This window comes from Leguminivora glycinivorella, chromosome 1, assembly GCF_023078275.1.
Source record: "Leguminivora glycinivorella isolate SPB_JAAS2020 chromosome 1, LegGlyc_1.1, whole genome shotgun sequence".
NCBI classification, from domain to species: Eukaryota; Metazoa; Arthropoda; class Insecta; order Lepidoptera; family Tortricidae; genus Leguminivora; species Leguminivora glycinivorella.
The window spans coordinates 5,690,186-5,713,127 of record NC_062971.1 but is presented as its reverse complement, the minus strand read 5'-3'; the positions used below and the strand labels follow the sequence as shown (position 1 = coordinate 5,713,127).

At 38.4% G+C, this 22,942-nt stretch overlaps 2 protein-coding genes across 2 annotated transcripts in view; one reads left to right on the top strand and one right to left on the bottom strand.

Annotated features, from left to right (window-relative positions):
* The first annotated feature begins 607 nt into the window (after positions 1–607).
* On the top strand, positions 608–1,459 carry LOC125233332. The gene has a single exon (XM_048139308.1). It carries the CDS (start codon positions 608–610, stop codon positions 1,457–1,459), a length of 852 nt encoding a protein of 283 aa, XP_047995265.1.
* Positions 1,460–1,955: 496 nt separating this feature from the next.
* LOC125233322 (sulfated surface glycoprotein 185-like) overlaps positions 1,956–22,942 on the bottom strand; it is a 28,736-nt gene continuing 7,749 nt past the window's right edge. Inside the window, exon 4 of the mRNA XM_048139296.1 lies at positions 1,956–2,116. Within this exon, the coding sequence (XP_047995253.1) occupies positions 1,956–2,116 (161 nt within the window). The remainder of the gene's footprint in view (positions 2,117–22,942) is intronic.

Here is a 22,942-nt window from a genome sequence, read left to right as displayed (position 1 = left end):
ATCCTAATTATTCAATTAACGATTATGTACATTAATTTTAATTGTTGATTAGCATTTAATGAATTTTACCCTTTTAACCTTTTATTCATTACTATGAAATAATTAATCTGAACTATGAATTATGGAAAATAAAATGTTTATGTCACGTGTTTTGTATGTTGAAGCGGACAAACAGATTCTTGTTATTAGTAGATAGTTTAGCGCGCGGAGCGACTGCACACAGCTGATAACGTCGCGGCGTGACCGGTTCCCGGCCAGCCGCCCTGCGCCCGCGCATGTTCCCCCGCGCGCCGCGCTCACCAGTCTATCTGCCTCTCTGACGCACAGCGCACGCCGCCGCGCTGCTCGGTTGCATTCCTATCGCATTCCTTTGTGCACTCGCTCGCGCTTTATAGATTTAAGTGCTTTGCCTTGCCTATCTTGCATTTTTCCTTCTGTAATTGTAAACTGTTCGCTTACGCATGTGTGTGCTCAAGAATAAAGCTACAAAACGTATCCTGCTTGTTTGCTTTCTACGCCTGGAGCTATACCTACTGCAAGTAAGTGGAACCCGTGGGAGATATCGCTACGCATCCCACATTGGTGACTCCTCGCTAAACACCTCAGCATGGCAGACGGCAAAGGCACTGAGCAAGACAAAGACAAAGAAATACCGTTACAAAATGGCGCCGAGCCGTTAACGGCTGAGTCATTTCGGGTTGGTGTGAAGATTCCCCCGTTTTATCCTGAAAAACCGGCGCTATGGTTTGCGCAGTTGGAAGGACAATTTCGGTTGTCTCGTGTTACAACGGACGAGACCAAATTTTATTACGCCATGGCACAACTTGAGCCTAAATATGCGGCGGAGGTAGAGGACATCATTACGTCACCACCGGAGGAGAACAAATTTGAAAAGCTCAAGACGGAGCTCATTAAACGACTTTCTGCGTCGCGTGAGAGGAAGGTCCAGCAGGTCCTCAACCTGGAAGAGCTGGGAGACAGGAAGCCTTCACAGTTTCTTCGGCATCTTCAGAACTTGGCGGGACCTGGGCTACCTGAGGACTTTCTTCGTTCCATCTGGGTTAATCGGCTACCACAACGGACGCAGGATATTGTCGCGTCGCAACTCAAATCATCCCTGGAGGACTTGGCAGAGCTCGCCGATCGCCTTCACGACGTTGTCGCGCCCGCCCCGCAGGTGGCAGCAGCGTCGCTACCCTCCACGTCATCGGATCCCCTGATGCTGCAGATCGCGGAACTGAGCAGGCGGATGCAGGCGCTGGATGCTAAAGTTGGTCGAATGTCCCGGCCTAGGGAGAGGTCATCGAGTCACACCAGGCAGCGTTCGGCGTCCAAGAGGTCTAACTCCAGCTATCGGAAGTTCTCTACCTGCTGGTACCATCACAAGTTCGGAGAGCAGGCTAAAAGGTGCATCAAGCCTTGTGATTACCAGTCGGGAAACGCATCGGGCAGTCGGTGATGGCGGCGAGCGGCTGCCCTAGTAAAGGTCGCTTATTCGTCGTGGACTCCAGGTCGAAGGTCACATTCCTCGTGGACACAGGTAGTGATTTGTGTGTTTTTCCGCGTAACAAATTAAATGAACGCAGACAGCCGACAAACTATGATTTGTGCGCCGCTAACGGCACAGTGATAAACACGTACGGTTTCGTGCATCTAGTGCTTAATATAGGCTTGCGCCGTGACTTTGTCTGGCGATTTATTGTAGCGGATGTGACAAAGGCGATAATAGGTGTTGATTTTTTAATACATTACAATCTTCTTGTAAATTGCAGGGAACGTCGACTCATAGATGGCAATACACTACTTTCGGCCGCGGGTTTGCCTGCCCGACCGTCTGACGACATTGCCTCAATCAAAGTTGTAACTGGTGAGTCTGTTTATCACACTATACTACAGGAATACCCTGACATCACTCGCCCATCTGGCATACACCGCACAATAAAACACAACACACTTCACCATATCAGAACTACACCTGGACCCCCTGTTTTCAGTTCACCTCGTAGGTTGGCTCCTGACAAATTAAAGATCGCCAAGGAGGAGTTTTCTTCTATGCTCGCTAGTGGCATAGCCAGACCCTCCGAGTCCCCTTGGGCTTCTCCCTTGCATTTGGCCCCTAAAAAGGACAATGGTTGGAGACCCTGTGGCGATTATAGGATGCTCAACGCGCGAACAGTACCTGATAGGTATCCTATTCGCCATATCCAGGATTTCGCGCAGAGTATCACAGGCTGTCGCGTGTTTTCAACCATTGACCTTGTTAAGGCATATAATCAGATCCCCGTTAACCCTGACGACATCCCGAAGACCGCCATTACCACGCCGTTCGGTCTTTTCGAATTTCCGTTCATGTCGTTCGGACTTCGAAATGCCGGGCAGACATTCCAGCGCTAAATAAAGTCTAACAAAAACAACTATCCCCATAGTTTTACTTCAAAAAAGAAGTGTACAAGTTTCTAATGGGTCGGCAACGTGGATGTGACACTCCTTGAGTTGCAGGCGTCCATAGGTTACGGTGACCGCTTTCCATCAGGCGGGCCGTATACCTGTTTGCCACCGACGTGGTATTAAAAAAAACTATACAAATACGATAATTACATGCGCGTTCTCGCACCGTTGAAACGGGAATCAATTGATATTGCGATTAAAACCGCCAAGCTGAAATGAGAAGGCCGCGTCTGCCGTGTGCACCTATAGAGATGGGCAGAAATAACCACGGTATGGGTGCCACAAGACGGGCGAGGATCTGATAAGCCCAGACGGAGATGGCGGGATCACCTGGACGTGTAAATACATCAACAACTGGCCGGAGATAACTCATAAATAAAGGATGGAAATCAATGGGGGACCCTCTGCCCACCACTTTTGAAACACTGCTATTCACAAAAAAACTTGGATCGGAAAAATCTAAAAAAAATGTGCTCATGAAGATTGCACTACCCTTTTAGTTATTAACTCGTTCAGATTTTGATAATGATTAATATTTAAAGATTTTATTTAACACGTATCAGTGAAAGAATATGGATCAAATTGACAACTAAGGTTTCAAAAGTTTTAATCCTGTGTCGAAAAATGAAAGAAATGTATTCGGAGTACAAAATTTACTAAAACAATGAACCTCTATAATAATCCATTCTCTTTGGTAGTTTGATGGCGAATGGGACATAAAGAATGAAACACATCCCAGCACTGATTGAAAGCTTATTATAATGTCGATAGATGGTGAAATCTATGGAGCTTTTGAGCGCCGACGGCGATTACTTTGTTTTGTGTTGCAACATGGATATTGGACAACATCTCGTTACTTGGTATCCAATATCCATGTGGTGTCTTATTCTATATTGACTGTTCTATTGTTGCCTAATTTCTAAAGAGCAATCAGGCAACAATAGAATGGAATAGGTAGGTATTAAAGTCACTTACTAAACAAAACACAGGTATTTGCCCAGCAGCTGGACCACTCAAATAAGTAAAAAAAAGAGGCACCTACCTAATAGTGAAATAGTTAAAAATGTTAAAATACATTATATAAAAATCGTGGAACACAATTACAAACCCCCAGTGGGGAGTAAAGTATGCGCATTTTACGGAACCAAGTATAAGATAAGATAAGATAAATGAACAGCTGCCCAAGGCAGTATTGTCATAGTAGAGGGCTAATTCCATAAATATAGATAAAAATTCACGCCTATTTACTAATATCACATAATTATGTGTATCTCTTACCTATTAATTATTTGTTAAATACGCGGCACCGATGTAAATCAAATATTTTAAGATAATAATATCTAAAAGCCCCAAGAAGCAACAAGATAGTTTTTATTAATAATTTATTTAAGTAATTTATACCTTTAAAATCGAGCAATTCTTGTATAGTTACATATACCGGCGATCTCGGAAACCGATCTAACGATTTTCCTGTGTTATGTGGGGTTTTCGGAGGTGAAAAAACTGAAAAATCGATATAGCTTACAATTACTTGCAATTAGTCTTAGGTCTCGAGAAACGCGAATTTTAGAGTTTTCAAATTCTGAGCGAAGCTCGGTCGACGCACTTTCATTATAATGAAGTTAACAAACCCATGTATGAAGTAAGCACTCAAAGCTATTTCTCTATTACATTCCGGACATGAAAACAATCAGACTTATATTGACCGGGATATAGACCGTGATTACCTTTTTGATTTTTGTCGAGCTCCCGATATTTCGACGCAGTTGCATGCATCATGATCACGGAAAACTGACGAAGGCGGGTGGATGTTAAAGTTGTATAGACAGCGCGCGATCTACCCTCCTTCGCGCGCGTCGGCTGCGTTCACTTTCAGCGTTACCACTGGTCGCGTTCACACTCGATGGTCTGTCCAAACACACTACACTCACAGTGTCACTACGTTTGTTCAATTCTGACTTCACCGGTTTTTTACACAAACAAATCACTGGATTCCATACATTAGATAGTTTGAAGCCATCCTCACGATTGAAATTTTTATATTTGTGAATCTCAATGGCTTCTCTTACCAATCTCGGTATGTAGTGGCGTCAATATAAGTCTAATGAAAATAACCGTGAATCATTCAAAACTCTTATGAAAACAATCGTAGATATTTCAAACAACAATCACAACAGGCACAATTAATAAGGCAAGCATTAAAGCAGCGTTTACGAGCGTATTATATTATTATGAAAGTGCAATTGTGCATGTTGTGCAACGCTAGAAATGACCACGTGGCGGCGACAATGCCGGACACACTGGTACGTAGAACGGCCAATAATCCATACTAATATAATATTAGAAATGGGGAAGCTCAGCTTTCAATTCCTGGTGCAAAAGCTGTCCATAGTAATTCAACGCGGAAATGCTGCGAGCGTCATGACCACTTTTGCACCGGGAACGACAGGGAATAATTTGTTTGGATAGTTTTATGTTTTTATTCTTATTAGTTATTAGGTACTGTTCTTTTTTACATACTGAAGCAATAGTTATTGCTGTTTGCCCCAATGAGAAAGTGTGTGTCTGTTTGTTTGTCCTTCCTTTACGGCAAAACGGGGCGACTAATTGTCGTGATTTTTTCAGTGGAGATAGTTAAAGGGATAGAGTGACACAGACTACTTTTTGTCTCTTTCTAACGCGAGCGAAGCCGCGGGCAAAAGCTATACAATACAAGCACTTTAAATGAATGCAAATGACATAAATTATTAGAGCACAATACCCTGTCATAAATAAGAGTAGCAATTAGATATTTTGTTAATATACACTGAAATCTGATATGGCATCTATTTGATCCATATTACACAAGTTATTCGAACAAAACAAGATAAACGATCACGATAAATATCCAAATGATAATATCTCATAGTGTTTACTGCCTCAATCAAACCGTGCATTTTAGACAGATATACAGGGTGTTCGTGAGGAAACCGGATTAATTCCAATAAGGCCTAGTTAGCTAGTTACCCTTCGGGTTGAAAGGTCAGATGGCAGTCGCTTTCGTAAAACTAGTGCCTATGCCAAAATCTTGGGATTAGTTGTCAAAGTGGACCCCAGGCTCCCATAAGCCCCGGCAAATGCCGGGATAACGCAAGGAGGATGATGATACAGGGTGTTCAGTACATTCGCCATTACAATTTCGTCTTATAAAAATGTCATGCTATCACTCAACCAATTTTTCTCGGCCAAAATGTTTCGCATATACCAATGGCCTGGCAGTGGTCTATAGGTATTGTTACTACTCAATCCAAACCCTCCATCTCAAATAATTGTTGGTCTAAGTGCGTTTTCACATTATCCGATCTGATATCGGATGTCGGAAGAATTTCAAAGGCAAAAATCAAAGATGACGTCTTCAATGTATAGGATATCGGTCCTACATCCGATATCGGATCGTGAAAGCGCACTAAGGGAGCTTGCAAGATTTTTTACCCTAAGAAAAAGATATTAGGTATGTATTCGTAAAACAAAATGCCGTAAAGGCTGGTAACGCACCTTCCAACCCTTCTGGTCTCGCGGGGTGATCGCTTACTATCAGGTCACTATCATGTCTGCTCGTTTGTCTCCTATCTGATAAAAAATAGTTATTTGTTATACAAGGGGGCAAAGTTGTATTTTAACGCCGAGTGTGGAATTGAAAAACGAGCAAGTGAAAGGATTATATAGTTGAACCACAAGCGAAGCGAGTGGTTCGAGAATAGAATCCTGAACTTGCGAGTTTTTTAACACACGAGAAGTAAAATACATTTTCTCAAACATGCAATGAAATATTGTCTTTACGTTCCTTAAAATGGGCTGGAAAAGTATCGCTTTTTGGGCGCAACAACTCGAGAGGACTGTAAAGGGATTTCATATTATTTTTTAGGCCTAGGCCTGAAAAGTAACTTTTTTTTTATAAAATATCGTCCCATTACTGCAAATACCGACTATGTGCAAAAAAGTGATTTTGAGATAATGCGATTTTAATGTTTGAAGGTACGATTTCATATGAAAACATGAAAAAAATTACTATTTGTATACAGCATTCTACAGCCCGTATTGTCTTGTTTAATACTTAATCGTAAAAAATATCCAGGCTGTATTTGATTGCCGATAAAACTACGATTTAAAAAAAATAGTAGCAAACTTAGTTGGTTTTTCCTGTAGAAATAAAAATTTGTATATTTCTCTTATTAATACATATAAAGCAGTGTTTCCCTTTGATTAAGCTTTGCTTTTCATACACTTTACTTATGATTTGCAAAAAAAGAAAAAATATACAAAAGTTTTGAACTTATTTCAAAATATATTAAATATTCTCAATGACATAGGCGGTTTTAGCTGCAGGAAATATAGCTGCTCTAATTTTATGTTACAAAACTTCACTTATCATTGTTAATTAAAGTGGTACATTTGTAACAAAAAGTTTTTTAACATTACTAACCATTAATAATACTTTATTTGAGGTTTTGAAGGGTTATTCTCAAAAAAAAATTTTTTGAAAAAATCCTCTTCAATCGGTTTTAGGAGATTTTTCACAAAATACTTTAACCGATTTCAGTAAAATTTAACAAGAAGTAACACAATAGCATTCTCTTGAAATAACAAAAAGAATTTTACAAATCGGTTAATGCGTTTTTGGGTAATAGCATAATATGCATAGGTACTTACTACATACTAGTTCACTGTCGCGGCAATCTGAAGTCCGCCATAATTTATGTCCAAAATTTCACTATCTACACTGTTACATTTAATATAGGTAAATAGTTTTTGTACGCTCAATAACCTGAAGTAATAGTTTATTTAAAGTTTTGTAGTAATCATTTACGCCAAAGTCACTAAAATGTAGGCGTAGATGAGGTAATAAGTAAGAAAAAGTAATGTGTAACGGTAATTACATAGGTTTCTGGGGCGATTTAAAGCAATCATGTTTGCAATATTCCTACGCCCCCAGTTACACGCAGTGTTTTTCATCACACTTGCAATAAAAAGATAAAAAAGTATTTATGGTAGTCCAAAATACAAATTTAAACACTTTAAACAAAAGTTTTTTCTTTTACTTCTAATACGCCTGCGTGCGATTGCACACTTACTGCGCAAGAGTGATAAAAAGTTATTAAAAAACATCTTCATCGCTGGTGGAATTCGATACAAACACATCCGTATCACGGCTGACAATGCTAGACTAACTAGGTATTAAGTGATTGGAAGCACTCATGGTACTATTTAATTATGATACCTTTGTCAAAAAGTCTGCGTAAGTCCATTTTCTTGAACGCAGAGATAGCTAGTTGTTTATCGAGCTTTAGACCAAGATAGATATATGGTATGATACGTTAAGAGGTTTGAGGTGGTTCTATTGAACTGGAGTTCAATTTGTGGCGTTGATTTCCTTGCCTTGTGCTAAATCTAGATCTCGACATGACTTAAGCCTGGTGCCCACTAAGCTCGCCGAGTCGAATCTCATTAATTCGCCTTCTGCATTTCTTATGAAACTACGTCCATTAGCGACGCGTCGAATCGGATTCATCGTTCATTATAAATGTATGCAGGGCTCAATTCGACGCTGCTCGACTCCACCTTTTAAGTGTCCTCAAGGCTTTATGCAGCCTTTGTGACAGAGATTTCATACCTAAAGAGTACCATGGGTGGTTTTAATCACTTACGCCGTGTCTTGCGTGGGCGACTACGCGCGACCGTCGCCGTCGCGTCTCATCGCATCGTCTACTTCCATATCGATAAGGTTTGATTTCGTATGCATCGCATCGCCGTCGCGCGACCATCGCGCGACCGTCGCCCACGCAAGCCACGACGTTAATACTGCAGTTGGTGAAGTGGTACACAGTTGTGACATCTGAAGTCTACTCGTACCGTAGGTATACCAGTAAGTAAAGTAAAGTAAAGTTTATTCATAATTAACTGAGTACATAAGATGGTATGATATACAGGAAATACAGTACCTATCAACAGTTGCCTATTTCGAGCGTACTATATTCTTAAAAACTACTGACTATATTAGCTTACTGGCTAACTTACAATTATTACCCGGGATATTTCAGGTTATTTGCCAACCAGCTTAGGTTACCAAATTAAAATTAGTATGAAATAACTTTGCACTAATGCAATCCACAAGATTTTGTGGATAAAATGCAACTCTCTCGTCCGTTTTCGAAGAACTAAGAGAGCCTTTACCAGTCGGTGAAGTGGCAAAAAAGATTTGATTTAAATATAACACTATAATTAGTAACGGTCATCGAAGTTATGAAACATAAAATTACACTAAATTCGATTCCTTCAGCTTAAACCGTTTGTGTTATTGTATTTTTAATCGATTTCAAAAAAAGGAGGAGGTTCTCAACGCACTTTTTGCTAATCACGAGAACATCATATGAAAAACGAAGCTTAATTTAAGACAAACAATGGTTTATATGTATAAAGAAGAGAAATATGCAAACATTTATTTCTACAGGAAAAACCAACTAAGTAGGTATTCGACTGTTTCATTAAATCGTATTTGATCGCCAACTAAATACATTCTGAATATATATACGACAAAGTAGTAAACAAAAAAATATAGGTTTTAAAATGCCATACACATAACGTTCATTTCTTCATGTTTTTATATAAAACGTACCTTCAAACTTTAAAACCGCATTATCTCAAAATCGCCTATCTACACATAGTCGATATTTGCAGTAATAGACCGTTATCCTTTCCTTTGTCACATCACATGCAAAACCAATTATAGTCCCTATACAACTTTTTGGTAGAATGACATTGCTGATGTTTGTAAACAAACATCTTCTGGAAAAACATCTTAAAGACATTTGGTGTATTTAGCCTGACTTAAAATAAAGAATTTTGTTGATAGTTTTATTTGCAAAAATCAAATATGTACACATTAAACTTTTTTGTAGAACATAAGATGGCTACTTTAACAAAATGTTAAAATGCAAAAAAACACTATACACCATTAAAAGGTTCTACTTGGCGGATAAAGCATAAAAGTTTATATTAAATATTCATATCACATTCTGGCAGTTTATAATGCAACAAATTGACTATTAAGTAACTTTATGCGAAAGCTATCTTTTGAATGCAGCGTCGTATCAACACATGGGTTTTAACATATTGTAGCCCTTGAAAACCTTATTCTATAGGTGCTAAAAACTCGATTTCGTCAAAAAGTCACTTAGTCGGTATTTGCATTAATGGGACGATATTGTCCTTTAGAGCATTTTTTTTATTTCATTGTATGTTTGAGAAAAGCACTATACATGCCTCGGCGTGAAAACGGATTTCCGGCCTCATATCTCTATCCGGCCTCGCTCGCACGCTCGCTCGGCCGTATATACCCACTTGGCCGGAAATCCTCATTTTCCCGGCCTCTGATGTAATGTACTATTGCACCCGAGTGTAACACAAAACTTTTCCCCTCACTGTAGCGAGGAAACTACAACGCAAAAAATGCGTTTATCACTGCTTCCAGTAGTTCCACAGGTTCCACATCTTTATTACTAGATTCACCTACTTTTATCAATTTTAAAGCAGTTAATTTGACTTTATTCAAGTTCAAATTACTTTACCAACTAGTGGATAAAATGCGTTTTTACCCGCTGGTATTAAAGGACAAAACACGTGTTTCCGAGCTAGTGAGGGGAAAAAAAAATTACAAGTCAAAATAAGCTTGTAATTTATTGTCAATAATCTGTCGCTGGACAACCTGTATTTATCAATTTTATCACCACTGGAATAAACATCTGAGTGAAAGCAAACTGCGCAAATCGGTCAGACGTTTATGCAAATTTCGTTTTGTCGCAACTACTGTTCTTAAGGTACTGGAGTATATATTACTTATTCAGACTTAATTAGCCTAGGTAGCCTGGGTAAGATTACGCAAAGAATATAATTAGCAGGGCGTTTTCCAAAATAAATCTCGAAAATATCGAATTTCACCAGATCTGGACGTGTTTGGGCTCATTCTTCTCAAAATCACGAGCTGATTCAATCCCGACGACAAAAAAATGTGTCCCAAATATTCTATACAAAATTCGAGTTTCCAATACTAGTTCATACTAAAATCGTGAAATTAGGACACATTTTTTTATCGTCGGGATCGAATCAGCTCGTGATTCTGAGAAGAATGAGCCCAGACACGTCCAGGGGGCCGATTTTCGAATCTCACGTCGTTCGAATTCAGAAAATTAGCGTTCAACGTAGGAAATGAGCGTTCAACGTACAGCGACATCTATCGGCAAATTGAGTAAACTAATGCGCGCGAGCTAGTATGGCGGATGATTTTTATGGAATAATTGTTTATTGCGTGAACCGATTTTAACCATTTTTCCTCTATTTGAAAGCAGGTAATTTCATTGTTATTTTGTTAAAAAATACACGTACAATAAACACCCGCAAGGGTGTTGAAATTGAAAATGTAAATCTGAAAGGTTTTTTATAAATTAAAAAAAAAGTTTTCAAGATACGTGTACTATTTTATTTTTCCTGTAATGTTCATTATAATAGCCATGTTTGGTGAAAATTTCATAAATTTATGTTGGTAAACTTCGGAGATGATGGGGAAGTCCGCCCCCCCTTCGGAAGGGGGGGGGGGACGGTATTTTTTTTACATTTTCCTTCAAAAAAATGTTTTTTTCCAAAACAAAAAAATTATAAAAAATAGTTTTGATATGTACAGTTTGAGCTCTTTCTAACGATACCCCACTTGACCTAGTTACTTGAAATTTTCAGTTTGCCCCCCTTTAATTTTGGCCATTTTCTATCATTTATATTAATTAATTAAAAAAAAATCTTTCAACTTGTAGAGGTTCACAATGTTTATAACTATTCCAAATTTCATATCGATAGCATAAGTCATTCTCGAGATATTTAACAATGTGACAGACGGACAGACAGACGGACAGAGTCGCACCATAAGGGTTCCTGTTGTACCTTTTTGGTACGGAACCCTAAAAACAAAAACACGCAAAAATATTTTGGGGAAAATATGATTTTGGCCACTGTGTAACTAAACCGCCGCTCACCTTACTTATTTACTTACTTACTTGACTAACCAACAGTATGGATAACCTCCCTTTAAATATACCCCGTAAATTTGGCCTTCATCATCGTCTAGTGCGAGTATGTAGAATCCTTCGATGTGAACCGCGATAACCCAGATCCTTTAATGAGTAACGACTATATTTTGAACTCTAGTTATTTTTTAGTTTGTAAATATAAATAACCTGTTGTCAGAGCATAATATAATTTAAAACGTTACAGGAATAGGAAGTTATAATAAGAATAATGATGTAATGTAAATATTTTGGTTTTTGAACTAGTTTATTGCAGCACTTAGAAAATGAATATTTAAAATATTTTTGTAATCATCCGCTACGCCTTATTAGTGGTCCCGGCTTGGGCAAGGGCTTGCGATACGGTATGGGACCCCTGACCTGACCAAACCACTTTATCAGGATCCTAAGCAAGTAAGCCTGAAGGGCTATCTATCTACGAACTAACCCCCCTTTTGTTTTGTTTGTACTTCCCTAGCTAAACCCCCTTTCCCCAATACTGCTAATAGACCATAACTTCTCGATCCTTCTAATGTTTCAACGAAACACCGAGTAGTCGCTAACTTTTATGAGAACTAAGTAAGTCTACTAACTTTTTTAAGCTTTTGACTTTCCATCAGTGGACGGCGCTCGCATGCCACTGGACCCTATAACAAACAATCCTTTTATTCCAAAGACAGTTTGTTTCCCTAGCCAATTTGATAGAATTTACCTTGAATAACCAGTTAGCAACACTTAGCGTTCCGCAGCTACACCGAGAGATCAGAAATTGCTACCACAATTATTAATTACACTCAGATAAATTAAGTATTAAAAGATTTTATGAATTACCAGTTTACCACATATTTTAAGATAGTAAACACCACATTTAAAGTCCATTTAATCCATAGAAATACACGCCTATCAATTATACTTCAAGACCAATCGTAAAACAACCCTAATTTCATAGAAATAGTGTGTGACGTTACCCTAATCCTATCTATTTCCCTACTCTAGCATATCTGAACCACAGATCATCACTTACCATAGATCTTGAGTTCAGAATATGCACAAGTGTATCCCTACTAGAACTGTACAGTTCAGCCAGCGAAGCTGAGATAGGCAACCTATAGGCTTGTGTTCTGATCCCCCCCTCTGCGTCCGCAGACTAGGTAGCAGAGAGTAGACCGCCCTATCTGTGTATATATCCAGTATTCTAGGACACACCAACACCAGTCACTTGAGGAGACCCAGCTGCGATCAAAACTTTGTCGTTTAGGTATGGATCAATCACAACTGAAATTCCCCAGCAACCAGCACCATCGTGACCCAGAGCACCGAGTAAATAAATATATATAATACAAGACCTAGCCTCAATTACTGCTGACTTCAGTGAGCAAGGATTACTCCTAATGTCTTTCTTCAATCGCGAAAGTCCTCACTTCCATCTAGCAGCTGGACCTTGAGACCAGGGAGGAATGTTCGCCTTTTGTAAGTATAAAAAAGACGCCAAGCCTCCTCAGACTTGGAACAAAAGACTCCTAATCGCTCCTTTTTGGCACCGTTAGGTAAGAAGCGCTTAGTCGGGCAAACTGTCTGCCCAAGCAATGACCTGGCTTAGTAAAATAGCAAAATAACCCCACAAAAAACTAAATTCAATTTTACTAACACAACTCTTTGTAAAATCACATAAATAAACCGACAAGTGAAATTTCCTTTAATTACTATGATCTGGGCTTAACTTTACAAGAATCACTTCCTATAAAATCAAACACAGACGCTTTCCCAAATCTCAGCCATACATCGACCCAGTCTTTGTATTGCTTAATGACACTTAGGAAATCACAGCGTAGAAACTTCACTATACACGTTAAACTACAAATAACTCTACACTTAATTAAAATGTAACACTACACTATAAATAGAACACTAAAATAACCCCCAACTGACAGTAAAGCAATTCCACTACAAGCCTAAGTTCAACTGTACAAAGATATTGTCTTCGCACAACCAAACAGAGACACAATTTCAAAGTTTACAATCACTTAGAATAATTTCCAAGTAAATACAAACAGAGAAACAATAGCAGAATAACTTCACTTACCAGTATAATACACGATAGCCAGGGACACTGTTAGTCTCGTTGATATTTGAAGAATGACGCGTGTCGACTTGATTCGACCCTTTTATAGTAACTATTTGAGACATAATTGGGACACAATTGGGATATAATTGGGATGTAACTGGGACATTTCTGGGACGTAATTGGGACATGGGACATAATTGGGACATACCTGGGATACAACTGGGACATACTTGGGATATAATTGGGACGTAACTGGGACTTGGGACATAATTGGGATACAACTGGGACATACTTGGGATATAATTGGGACGTAACTGGGACGTAATTGGGATATAATTGGGACTTGGGACATAATTGGGACATAACTGCTTTGTTTACTAAGCCGTACGCCTTATACATTTAACGTTCATGTTCTCTCAGCAAATAATTGTTTACCTATTAGTAGTAACATCTGCATGATTGCACGTGTTTTAGAGAGAGATGGAGATATCTTTTATTGATTCCTAGTACGTAATGAAACATTTTATGTTGTGGTAAATATAAATGTGCAAATATTACTTTATCAAAGGTTTTTAACCAGTTTTGTAAATCGAATTTGAGGCAAAATATCAGATTTCTTTCTAAATGTTACATTAAATATTGCATTCTAAATATTTTTCAGACAATATGTTTCAAAATTAATCATTGTCAACTTTCCTGACCTGTATTTGAAACCAAGATGCAATATTGGAACGCCACTCAGTTGACAACTGTCAGTGTCAGTATTCCGTCCATGTGAACGTAGCTTGTTGGTAAATAAACTTTCCCAACCTGTTTTGCATCAAATAATAGTGAATTTTATGTGAGATAATATGATAAGACATGCGGACAAGTACCACAGTGAATTTACTTAAAATATCCAGTGAAATAACGTTGGATGAATGCTTTCCAAGGGTCGAGCAAAGAAGTCTCCAGTTGCCTTGACAATGTAAGTATTATTTAAGAAAAAAAAACAAGAACAAGACCACGAATCAAATGCTTGTTCTGTCACAACTGTCAGGCTGCGAAACAGCGCCATCTAGTTTTAGGCCTAAGAAGCCCATACATTTCAGGGGTACATTTTTAGGGTTCCGTACCAAAAAGGTACAACAGGAACCCTTATGGTGCGACTCTGTCCGTCTGTCTGTCCGTCTGTCACATTCCTAAATATCTCGAGAACTACTAACGCTATCAACTTGAAATTTGGAATAGTTATGAACATTGTAAACCTCTACAAATAGAACGTAGATTTTTTTTAAATATATTAATTTTAATTGTAGAAAATGGCAGAAATGAAAGGGGGGCAAACTGTAAATTTCAAGTTACTAGGTCAAGTGGGGTATCGTTAGAAAGAGCGCCAATTGAACGTAAATAAACTATTTTTTACAATTTTTTTGTTGTAGAAAAAAAAAGAATTTTGAAGGAAAATGTAAAAAAAAAAATACCGTTCCCCCCCTTATCTCCGAAGTTTACCAACGAAAAATTATGAAAATTTTAGAAAACATTGGTTTTATGCCAAATATTACAGGAAAAATATAATTGTGTTTGTATTTTAAAAACTTTTTTTTTAATTCACAAAAAACTTATCAAATTTTTACTTTCAATTTACCCACCCTTGAGGATGTATATCGTACTTCAAATTAATATAAGATGTTACGTAAACTATCTTCTTTCCAATAAAGTAAAAATTGTTTAAATCGGTTAACATTATAAAGAAATATCCCTGAAAAACTCAATATACTATACAGGTGGCGCAAATTTGTTAGCGAATTCACCGAGAGATGGCGCTTTACACAATAATACTCATTAGTACCTATACTTTTGTCTTCTAGTCAAGTCATTAGAGTTATATGAAAAGATGAGATTATTTTAACTAGATAGAGAAAGTTTGTACGGAACCCTCGGTGGGCGAGTCCGACTCGCACTTGGCCGGTTTTTGGAATGGGCTTTGTCAATCCTGTATTATATAGTTCTCGCTTAGAACACAATCTTAAACTTTGTATCTCTGTTAAGGCGTACACATTCAAAACTTCACCTCAACCAGTTGTGTATAGGTATTTATATTTGTCTTGCCAATAATGCAAAGTTTTTCTGAGTTTCGAGACCAAAAACCTTCAGTTTTCTAGCCAAATGATTGTATAAGTTGGGAATGAGGGAGACCCGTGTATACTGTCACTCCAATATTGCATCTCGCAAGAGCAATAGAGATGGAAATAAAGATATTCGAATGTCGGTCCTTCTCAGAGCCACACGCAGTGCCGCGACTAATTTGCAGACTAATTGTGGCGACAATTACACGGTTTTCGAAGGAAACGCTCGTTTTAGCGATCCGCTCGACTAATTATTAAAATATACCCAAAATGCCGGGCATTCGAGTATGTTATGTGTTTCGAGAATTGTTTGAAATGTGGCTTTTCGAGTATGAATGTTTTAACTGCTGTGAGAAGCCGCGGTAACGAATGATGTAGGGCTTAATTAAATACAAAAAATAACTGGTGATATGGCTGATTATTCATTTCACAACATCGCGATCGCATTGAGAATGTTGCCTTTTTAGGGTTCCGTACCAAAAAGGTACAACAGGGTGGCTAGCCGAATGGCACAATCGCTCACGAAACGCTCACGAAACGAAGCGCTAGTAGATATCTATCTCTATCGCGCTTGCGTATTGGCGCGACAGAGCCAGCGGCGTATCGCTTTCGTTTGGCGTCGGAGAAATGCCATTCGGCTACGGGGCCTGGCCCCGGCGTGCCATTCGGCTAGCCACCCAGGAACCCTTATGGTGCGACTCTGTCCGTCTGTCTGTCCGTCTGTCACATTCCTAAATATCTCGAGAACTACTAATGCTATCAACTTGAAATTTGGAATAGTTGTGAACATTGTAAACCTCTACAAATAGAAAGTATAATTTTTTTAAATATATTAATTTTAATTGTAGAAAATGGCCAAAATGAAAGGGGGGCAAACTGTAAATTTCAAGTTACTAGGTCAAGTGGGGTATCGTTGGAAAGAGCTCAAATTGAACGTAAATAAGCTATTTTTTATAATTTTTTTGTTGTGAAAAAAAAAGAGTTTTGAAGGAAAATGTAAAAAAAAATACCGTCCCCCCCCCTTATCTCCGAAGTTTACCAACGAAAAATTATGAAAATTTTAGTAAACATTGGTTTTATGCTATATATTACAGGAAAAATATAATCGTGTTTGTATTTTGAATACTTTTTTTTTATTCACAAAAAACTTTTCAGATTTTTACTTTCAATTTACCCACCCTTGCGGATGTATATCGTACTTCAAATTAATACGAGATGTTACGTAAACCATCTTCTGTCCAATAAAGTAAAAACTGTTTAAATCGGTTAACATTATAAAGAATTATCCCTGAAAAACCAGGTCGCGCAAATTAGTTAGCAAATTGACCGGGAGATGGCGCTATACACTATAATACTCATTAGTGCCTATACTTTTGTCTTCTAGTCAAGTCATTAGAGTTATATGAAAATATGAGATTATTTTTACTAGGTAGTTTGAAAGAAAGTTTGTACGGAACCCTCGGTGGGCGAGTCTGACTCGCTTTTATTTTTACTTTGACGTAGTTTTGGAATTTGATCTAGAACCGCCAGCCGTGAAGTTTAACATACTTGCTACATCCGATATCGGTTAATGTGAAATCGGTCTAAGAAGACTTACTACTGGAAGGATGTAGTAGCAGAGGACGATGTGATGGACTTGCCGAAGAAGGTCAAATAAGACACTGGTCCCACCAAAAGCTAACTAACTAAGCAACTTCCTGCCCCGCACAGCTAAACTGTGGAATGAATTGTCGCCTGCGGTATTTCCGAACCGATAAGACCTTCTGATAGTTGAGATACATAGCTAGGTAGAGATATGTACTTTCATAATACTTTGTACCACTAAAGATAATGTCAAGTTATATAGAGGTATGTCATACATAAACAATATTTAAAAACACCGGCTAAGAGCGTGTCGGGCCACGCTCAGTCTAGGGTTCTGTAGCTTCCCGTATCCTACCCTAAGAAAACATTTTTTTCTACTTTTTATTTTACTACTTTGTCGGCGTGATTGATATACATAATATATTGGTACCAAATTTCAGCTTTCTAGTGCTAACGGTCACAGAGATTATCCGCGGGCGGACGGACGGACGGGCAGACATGGCGAAACTATAAGGGTTCCTAGTTGACTACGGAACCCTAAAAAACAATGATAGTTCTTGCATGGATGTAACATACTGACTACAATAGGAGGAAGTATAAATAAATAAAACTTTTTATTTATTGCCTGTTTGAAACACTTCAGAATCTTATAAATTAATTTAAAATTTCCCTGGCATTGTTTAAGAATCGAGCTCGATTACATAAATATGGGTCAACGAGGAACGAAAGCACATAATCTATATGGAAAACGTGCTATATCGCGATTCCCAATCGTGTCGGCGTGACGACGTAATTAATAAACGTTTCTGGAAACTTTCTGCCCATTTTGAACTCGTACAAGAATCAGAATGACGTCATTCCTCAGATATAAGGCAGGAGATTGGACATGTCGGGCGATTTCTATTGAAAATGGCACGCATTTGAAGATGGACGCTCTTATACTACTGCGCAATTCACGCTCATCCATTTCCATGTCTATGTCCATACGAACCACCAGCGAGTCGTGTCATCAAGCACGCACACATCACGCACAGAGCTAGTCCACCGGCGGCATGTCCGCTCTCTAGTATTATTATGTGTCATTCAAATATAAAATAAATAAATAAATAAATATTGGGGGACACCTTACACAGATCAACTTAGCCCCAAACTAAGCAAAGCTTGTACTATGGGTGCTAAGCGACGATATACATACTTAAATATATAAATACATACTCAGGAACAAATATCTGTGCTCATCACACAAATAAATGCCCTTACCGGGATTCGAACCTGGGACCGCGGCTCAGCAGGCAGGGTCACTACCGACTGAGCCAGACCGGTCGTCAAAAATATAAAATAAATAAATAAATATTATAGATATTCTTACACAGATTGACTGAGTCCCATCACAGTAAGCTCAAGAAGGCTTGTTGTGGGTACTCAGGCAACGATATATATAATATACAAATATATGTAGTAGTAGTAGTAGTAGTAAAACACTTTATTGTACCAGAAAATAATACAACACACAGGAAAAAGAGCTTATTACAAGTACAAAGGCGAACTTATCCCTTTAAAGGATCTCTTCCAGTTAACCTTAGAGCAAATGAGGGAGAATTGGGGATGGTAGGCATACAGTACAAACGGCGCAGGAAACGGATTCTAGCTAATAATAAATTATAACTTACACTAACATGCAATATATACGAATAAATACATATTATACAACTATACAAATAGCAAATAATATAAATATATACATATATAATATATAAATTAAATATATATTAACATAATAAAAACGACAACTACAAAACCGCATACTTACATCCAATACCTTAGTTTTCATCAGAGAGCCAAAGCTTTTTTAGATTAGCCTTCAGCGACGCGACCGACTGACACTGTCGAAGAGATAAAGGCAAGGAGTTCCACAATTTAACTGCGTAGATTGTAAACGATTTATTATAGGACCTATGTTTGTGGAGCGGGATACTCAAAGTGAGATTCACACTGGAACGGAGCCGGTGCCCGCTACCGTCAGCCAAGTATTTAAATCGTTCTGAAAGACAGGGAGGGGAAGAAATATATACATAGAAAACGTCCATGACTCAGGAAGAAATATCTGTGGTCATCACACAAATAAATGCCCTTACCAGGATTTGAACCCGGGACCGCGTGGGGGATATACATATATAGTTTTGCTCGTCGATTATTTTTAATGAGATAGAAGGCAAATAGGTCACCTGATGATGATGGTGCCATGTACCGCTGCCGCCTATGGGACCGTCCACACTCAAGAGACGCATGTCCGCCGACGCGGAACGGACGTCAGCGCCACGCCGCCTGAATGTAATTTAAAACAACGTCTCCTCAGTACATTTTGTATAGGAAAGACGTAAGACGCGCCCCCAGGCGGCGCGGAGCGCGCCAAATGACTCGTCGCCAGGGGCGCGCCAAGCGACGTCCCTTGCGCGTCCCTCCTATACAAAATGTACTGAGGAGACGTTGTTTTAAATTACATTCAGGCGGCGTGGCGCTGACGTCCGTTCCGCGTCGGCGGACATGCGTCTCTTGAGTGTGGACGGTCCCTAAGGACGACTGAAACACAAGAAGGGTTGTAGGCGCTCTTTTCTTGGTACTTACCCATAAGGTCAACCGGGGCCATTGCGTCACTAGGTTATAATATTAAAGAATACGTATAGCCATCTCCCGAACTCATTAGTTTTTTGGGATATTCATTGTTGGCACTCATTTTAAGAACTCAACCTGAGGGCTCAAATCTGCAAGAAGCAAATGACGTACCCATTTTTATTTTGTTTAATTGTGATGTTTGGTACTACCACCTGAAAGTGTCAGTGCTTTAAAATAGGTCCATCACTTTATGAACGCCTACCCGCCAGTATCAGAAATGTAACCTCCGACGACATATTTAGTCACCAATTAAAATAACTTTTACTATCGACACCACTGTACTCAGTTAAAGAGTACACTGAAATGTACAAATATTAATGGACATAGATAGAATTCCTTTTTTTAAATATTATTATTATTATTATCTTTGATTTTTGACATTGTTTTTAGCATTTATGACGTTTGACATTATATTCACTAGGAAGCCCTAGTACTATATACAAACATTTATTTTTTGGACATTACTAATGTAATTTTAGTTTTCTATATACTCAACTTTAGAAACTCTCTAAAAGTAAAAGTAATCCATAAAAATCTGACAAAAGATTTACGCAACAAACCATAAAGTCTAAAAAGTGAACTCGATCCATTAAACCAAGTCGAAAACCACAAAAGGCTTAGAAACTGTCCAGCGTCACTTATGATTGATGGTTACCCGCAATTTTACCAACTTCTCATACATCCAAACAATTCATAAATCAACCTTACTCCTTGGAGTTAACAACTTCTATAACTGTATTTGTATCCTTGCGGCGCAGTATGGGGTTCCCAAGGAATCTCTTTTAATATTTTCGGTTGTTACATGTATCAACTTTCGTTGTAATAAATGTACACATATGTCTATTAATGCTGATCGAGATAAGCGGATCAATTCGAATTTTTAGATACGAAAATATTAGTTATATATGTGAAAGATCGGACATTATATTAGGGTGCGTTGTGCTGGTGACGGAAGGACCTACGTACGGAACTAATTTGTTCCGTCTAAATATTGTCCTTTAGGTCGTTGGCAACCTGAACCCTGCTTAGAGCTTGTACACTCCTTTTTGCTAAATACTTGACACAGCAAAAAGGAGTGTACAAGTTTCTAATGGGTTGGCAGCGCGTGACACTCCTTGAATTGCAGGCGTCCATAGGTTACGGTGACCGCTTTCCATCAGGCGGGCCGTATGCTTGTTTGCCACTGACGTAGTACATTAAAAAAAAGTATATATATATATATTAGGGTGGCAAATTTTAGGCCACGCCTTTGGCTAGTCTGTGGCCAAGAGTAAGCCCATTTTTTTTTATTGTTTGGAGAAACAAAACTAAGTGTAAGGCCTAAGTGGACGCTCGGACAGCGGGGCGGCTCGCCTGCGTGCACTCTCATGCAGCATCGATTCAGGACACTTGTATGAGCTTCAATTTTATTGTTAAACATGCACGCTGCGCGACCCGCCCCGCTGCACTCCCAATACGAGCGTACACTCAAGCCTTACACATAGTCACTGACGTTACTGTCATATCTAATCCATATCTAATATTTTTCGTGTCTTAAAGTTCGAATCGGGTTATAATATTTTTCGTGTCTTAAGAGGATACGGTAGCGAAAAAATGCTAAAATGGAAAGGAGCCCTCCTTTCAACTTGGGAATTTTAGTTAAATATACAAGTGTTATTAACTAGATTTATCGAAAAAAAATTGTCCATTAAGAACAACTCAATCAAAAGATATTTCAATAAAATCTTTAAAATCGAGGTTCCGCTCTCGACTCTTTCCTCCTTCAAAACTTAATCAATCGGAACGAAATTTGAGAATCTAAATAACAATGAAATAATCTATGTCGGACCGTTTAGCTTTTTTGGTTAATTGTTACCAATCTTGAGTATCACACCTTTTTTTGCGCCACAATGAAAAAGGCCGTTTTTGGAAAATTTTGATTGGCTCTAGAGTCTTTAAAAAGCAGAATATCAAGAAAATCAAAACGGTCCGACACAGATAAAAATAATAACAATCTGTGTTGAAAAAATCATTGCTCTATCTTCAAAAACCAGGGAGGATTCGAGAGCGTTTGTATGGAGAATTGACCCCTACCGTATCGTCTTAAAGTTCGAATCCATATATAATATTTTTCGTGTCCTAAAGTTCGAATCGGGTTGGTAGTCTTTGTTCGCGCCGAAGTATTGTAGTTTATTTTCGAAGGCATGCCTGTGATGCTTGGTAGCCAGTTTGGGAAATGTCGAGATAAGCATCAAGGGGATATCTAACTGTGTTTCTATTTATTTTACATGGCTCTGCTTTTTGGGAATATTAATATCAAGTAAGCATTTGGTAATCTCCAATGTATGTAGAGATTGTGGAGTGACAAACTCGGTGTGGTGAGGGATTTAATTATTATAATTTAACATAGATATGTCGTAAAGCCAGACAAGTAAACTGCCCAAACTCCTCCAGTTAACTACGTTCCTAGAATCCTAAAACTATTAGCTCTAATATAAATACAAATATTATCAAAGATCTATAATGTACATAATGTATAGTATAAAATTGACATATCGTCACTACTTTAAAAAAACTTGTATCTTCGTCTGTCAATGAAAAGAAAATTGTAGTAAGTATGAATGGAATGCATATAGACTTACTGCGTTTTAACTTTGAGGAACAGCGTGCAGCGTGAGATACAGATTAGAGATTATAGAGATTTTTTAAAAGTAGTGACGATATATGATTCGTCTTAATGGATTCGTTTACAAAACAACAAAGAGGAGATTAAAACCAAAAATCAGCAAAACAGACTTGTATTGTTTTGATTCATAACTACTTTATATATGGAACTTTTTGGAATAAGTTTCACATTATATTTAAAACGAAACGTGCGAGAAAGTTACTGAACAGAACAAAGTTAATCTTGATTACACCGTGATTGTGTAGCAGATAGGTAAGTTCCGCACCTTTATAAGGAAAATTAGGCGAAAAGACCCTCCTTGTACACGGTA

What these genes read in the sequence shown, in the direction of transcription:
- LOC125233332 (XM_048139308.1), top strand. Translation starts at nt 608, where the DNA reads ATGGCAGACGGCAAAGGCACTGAGCAAGACAAAGACAAAGAAATACCG.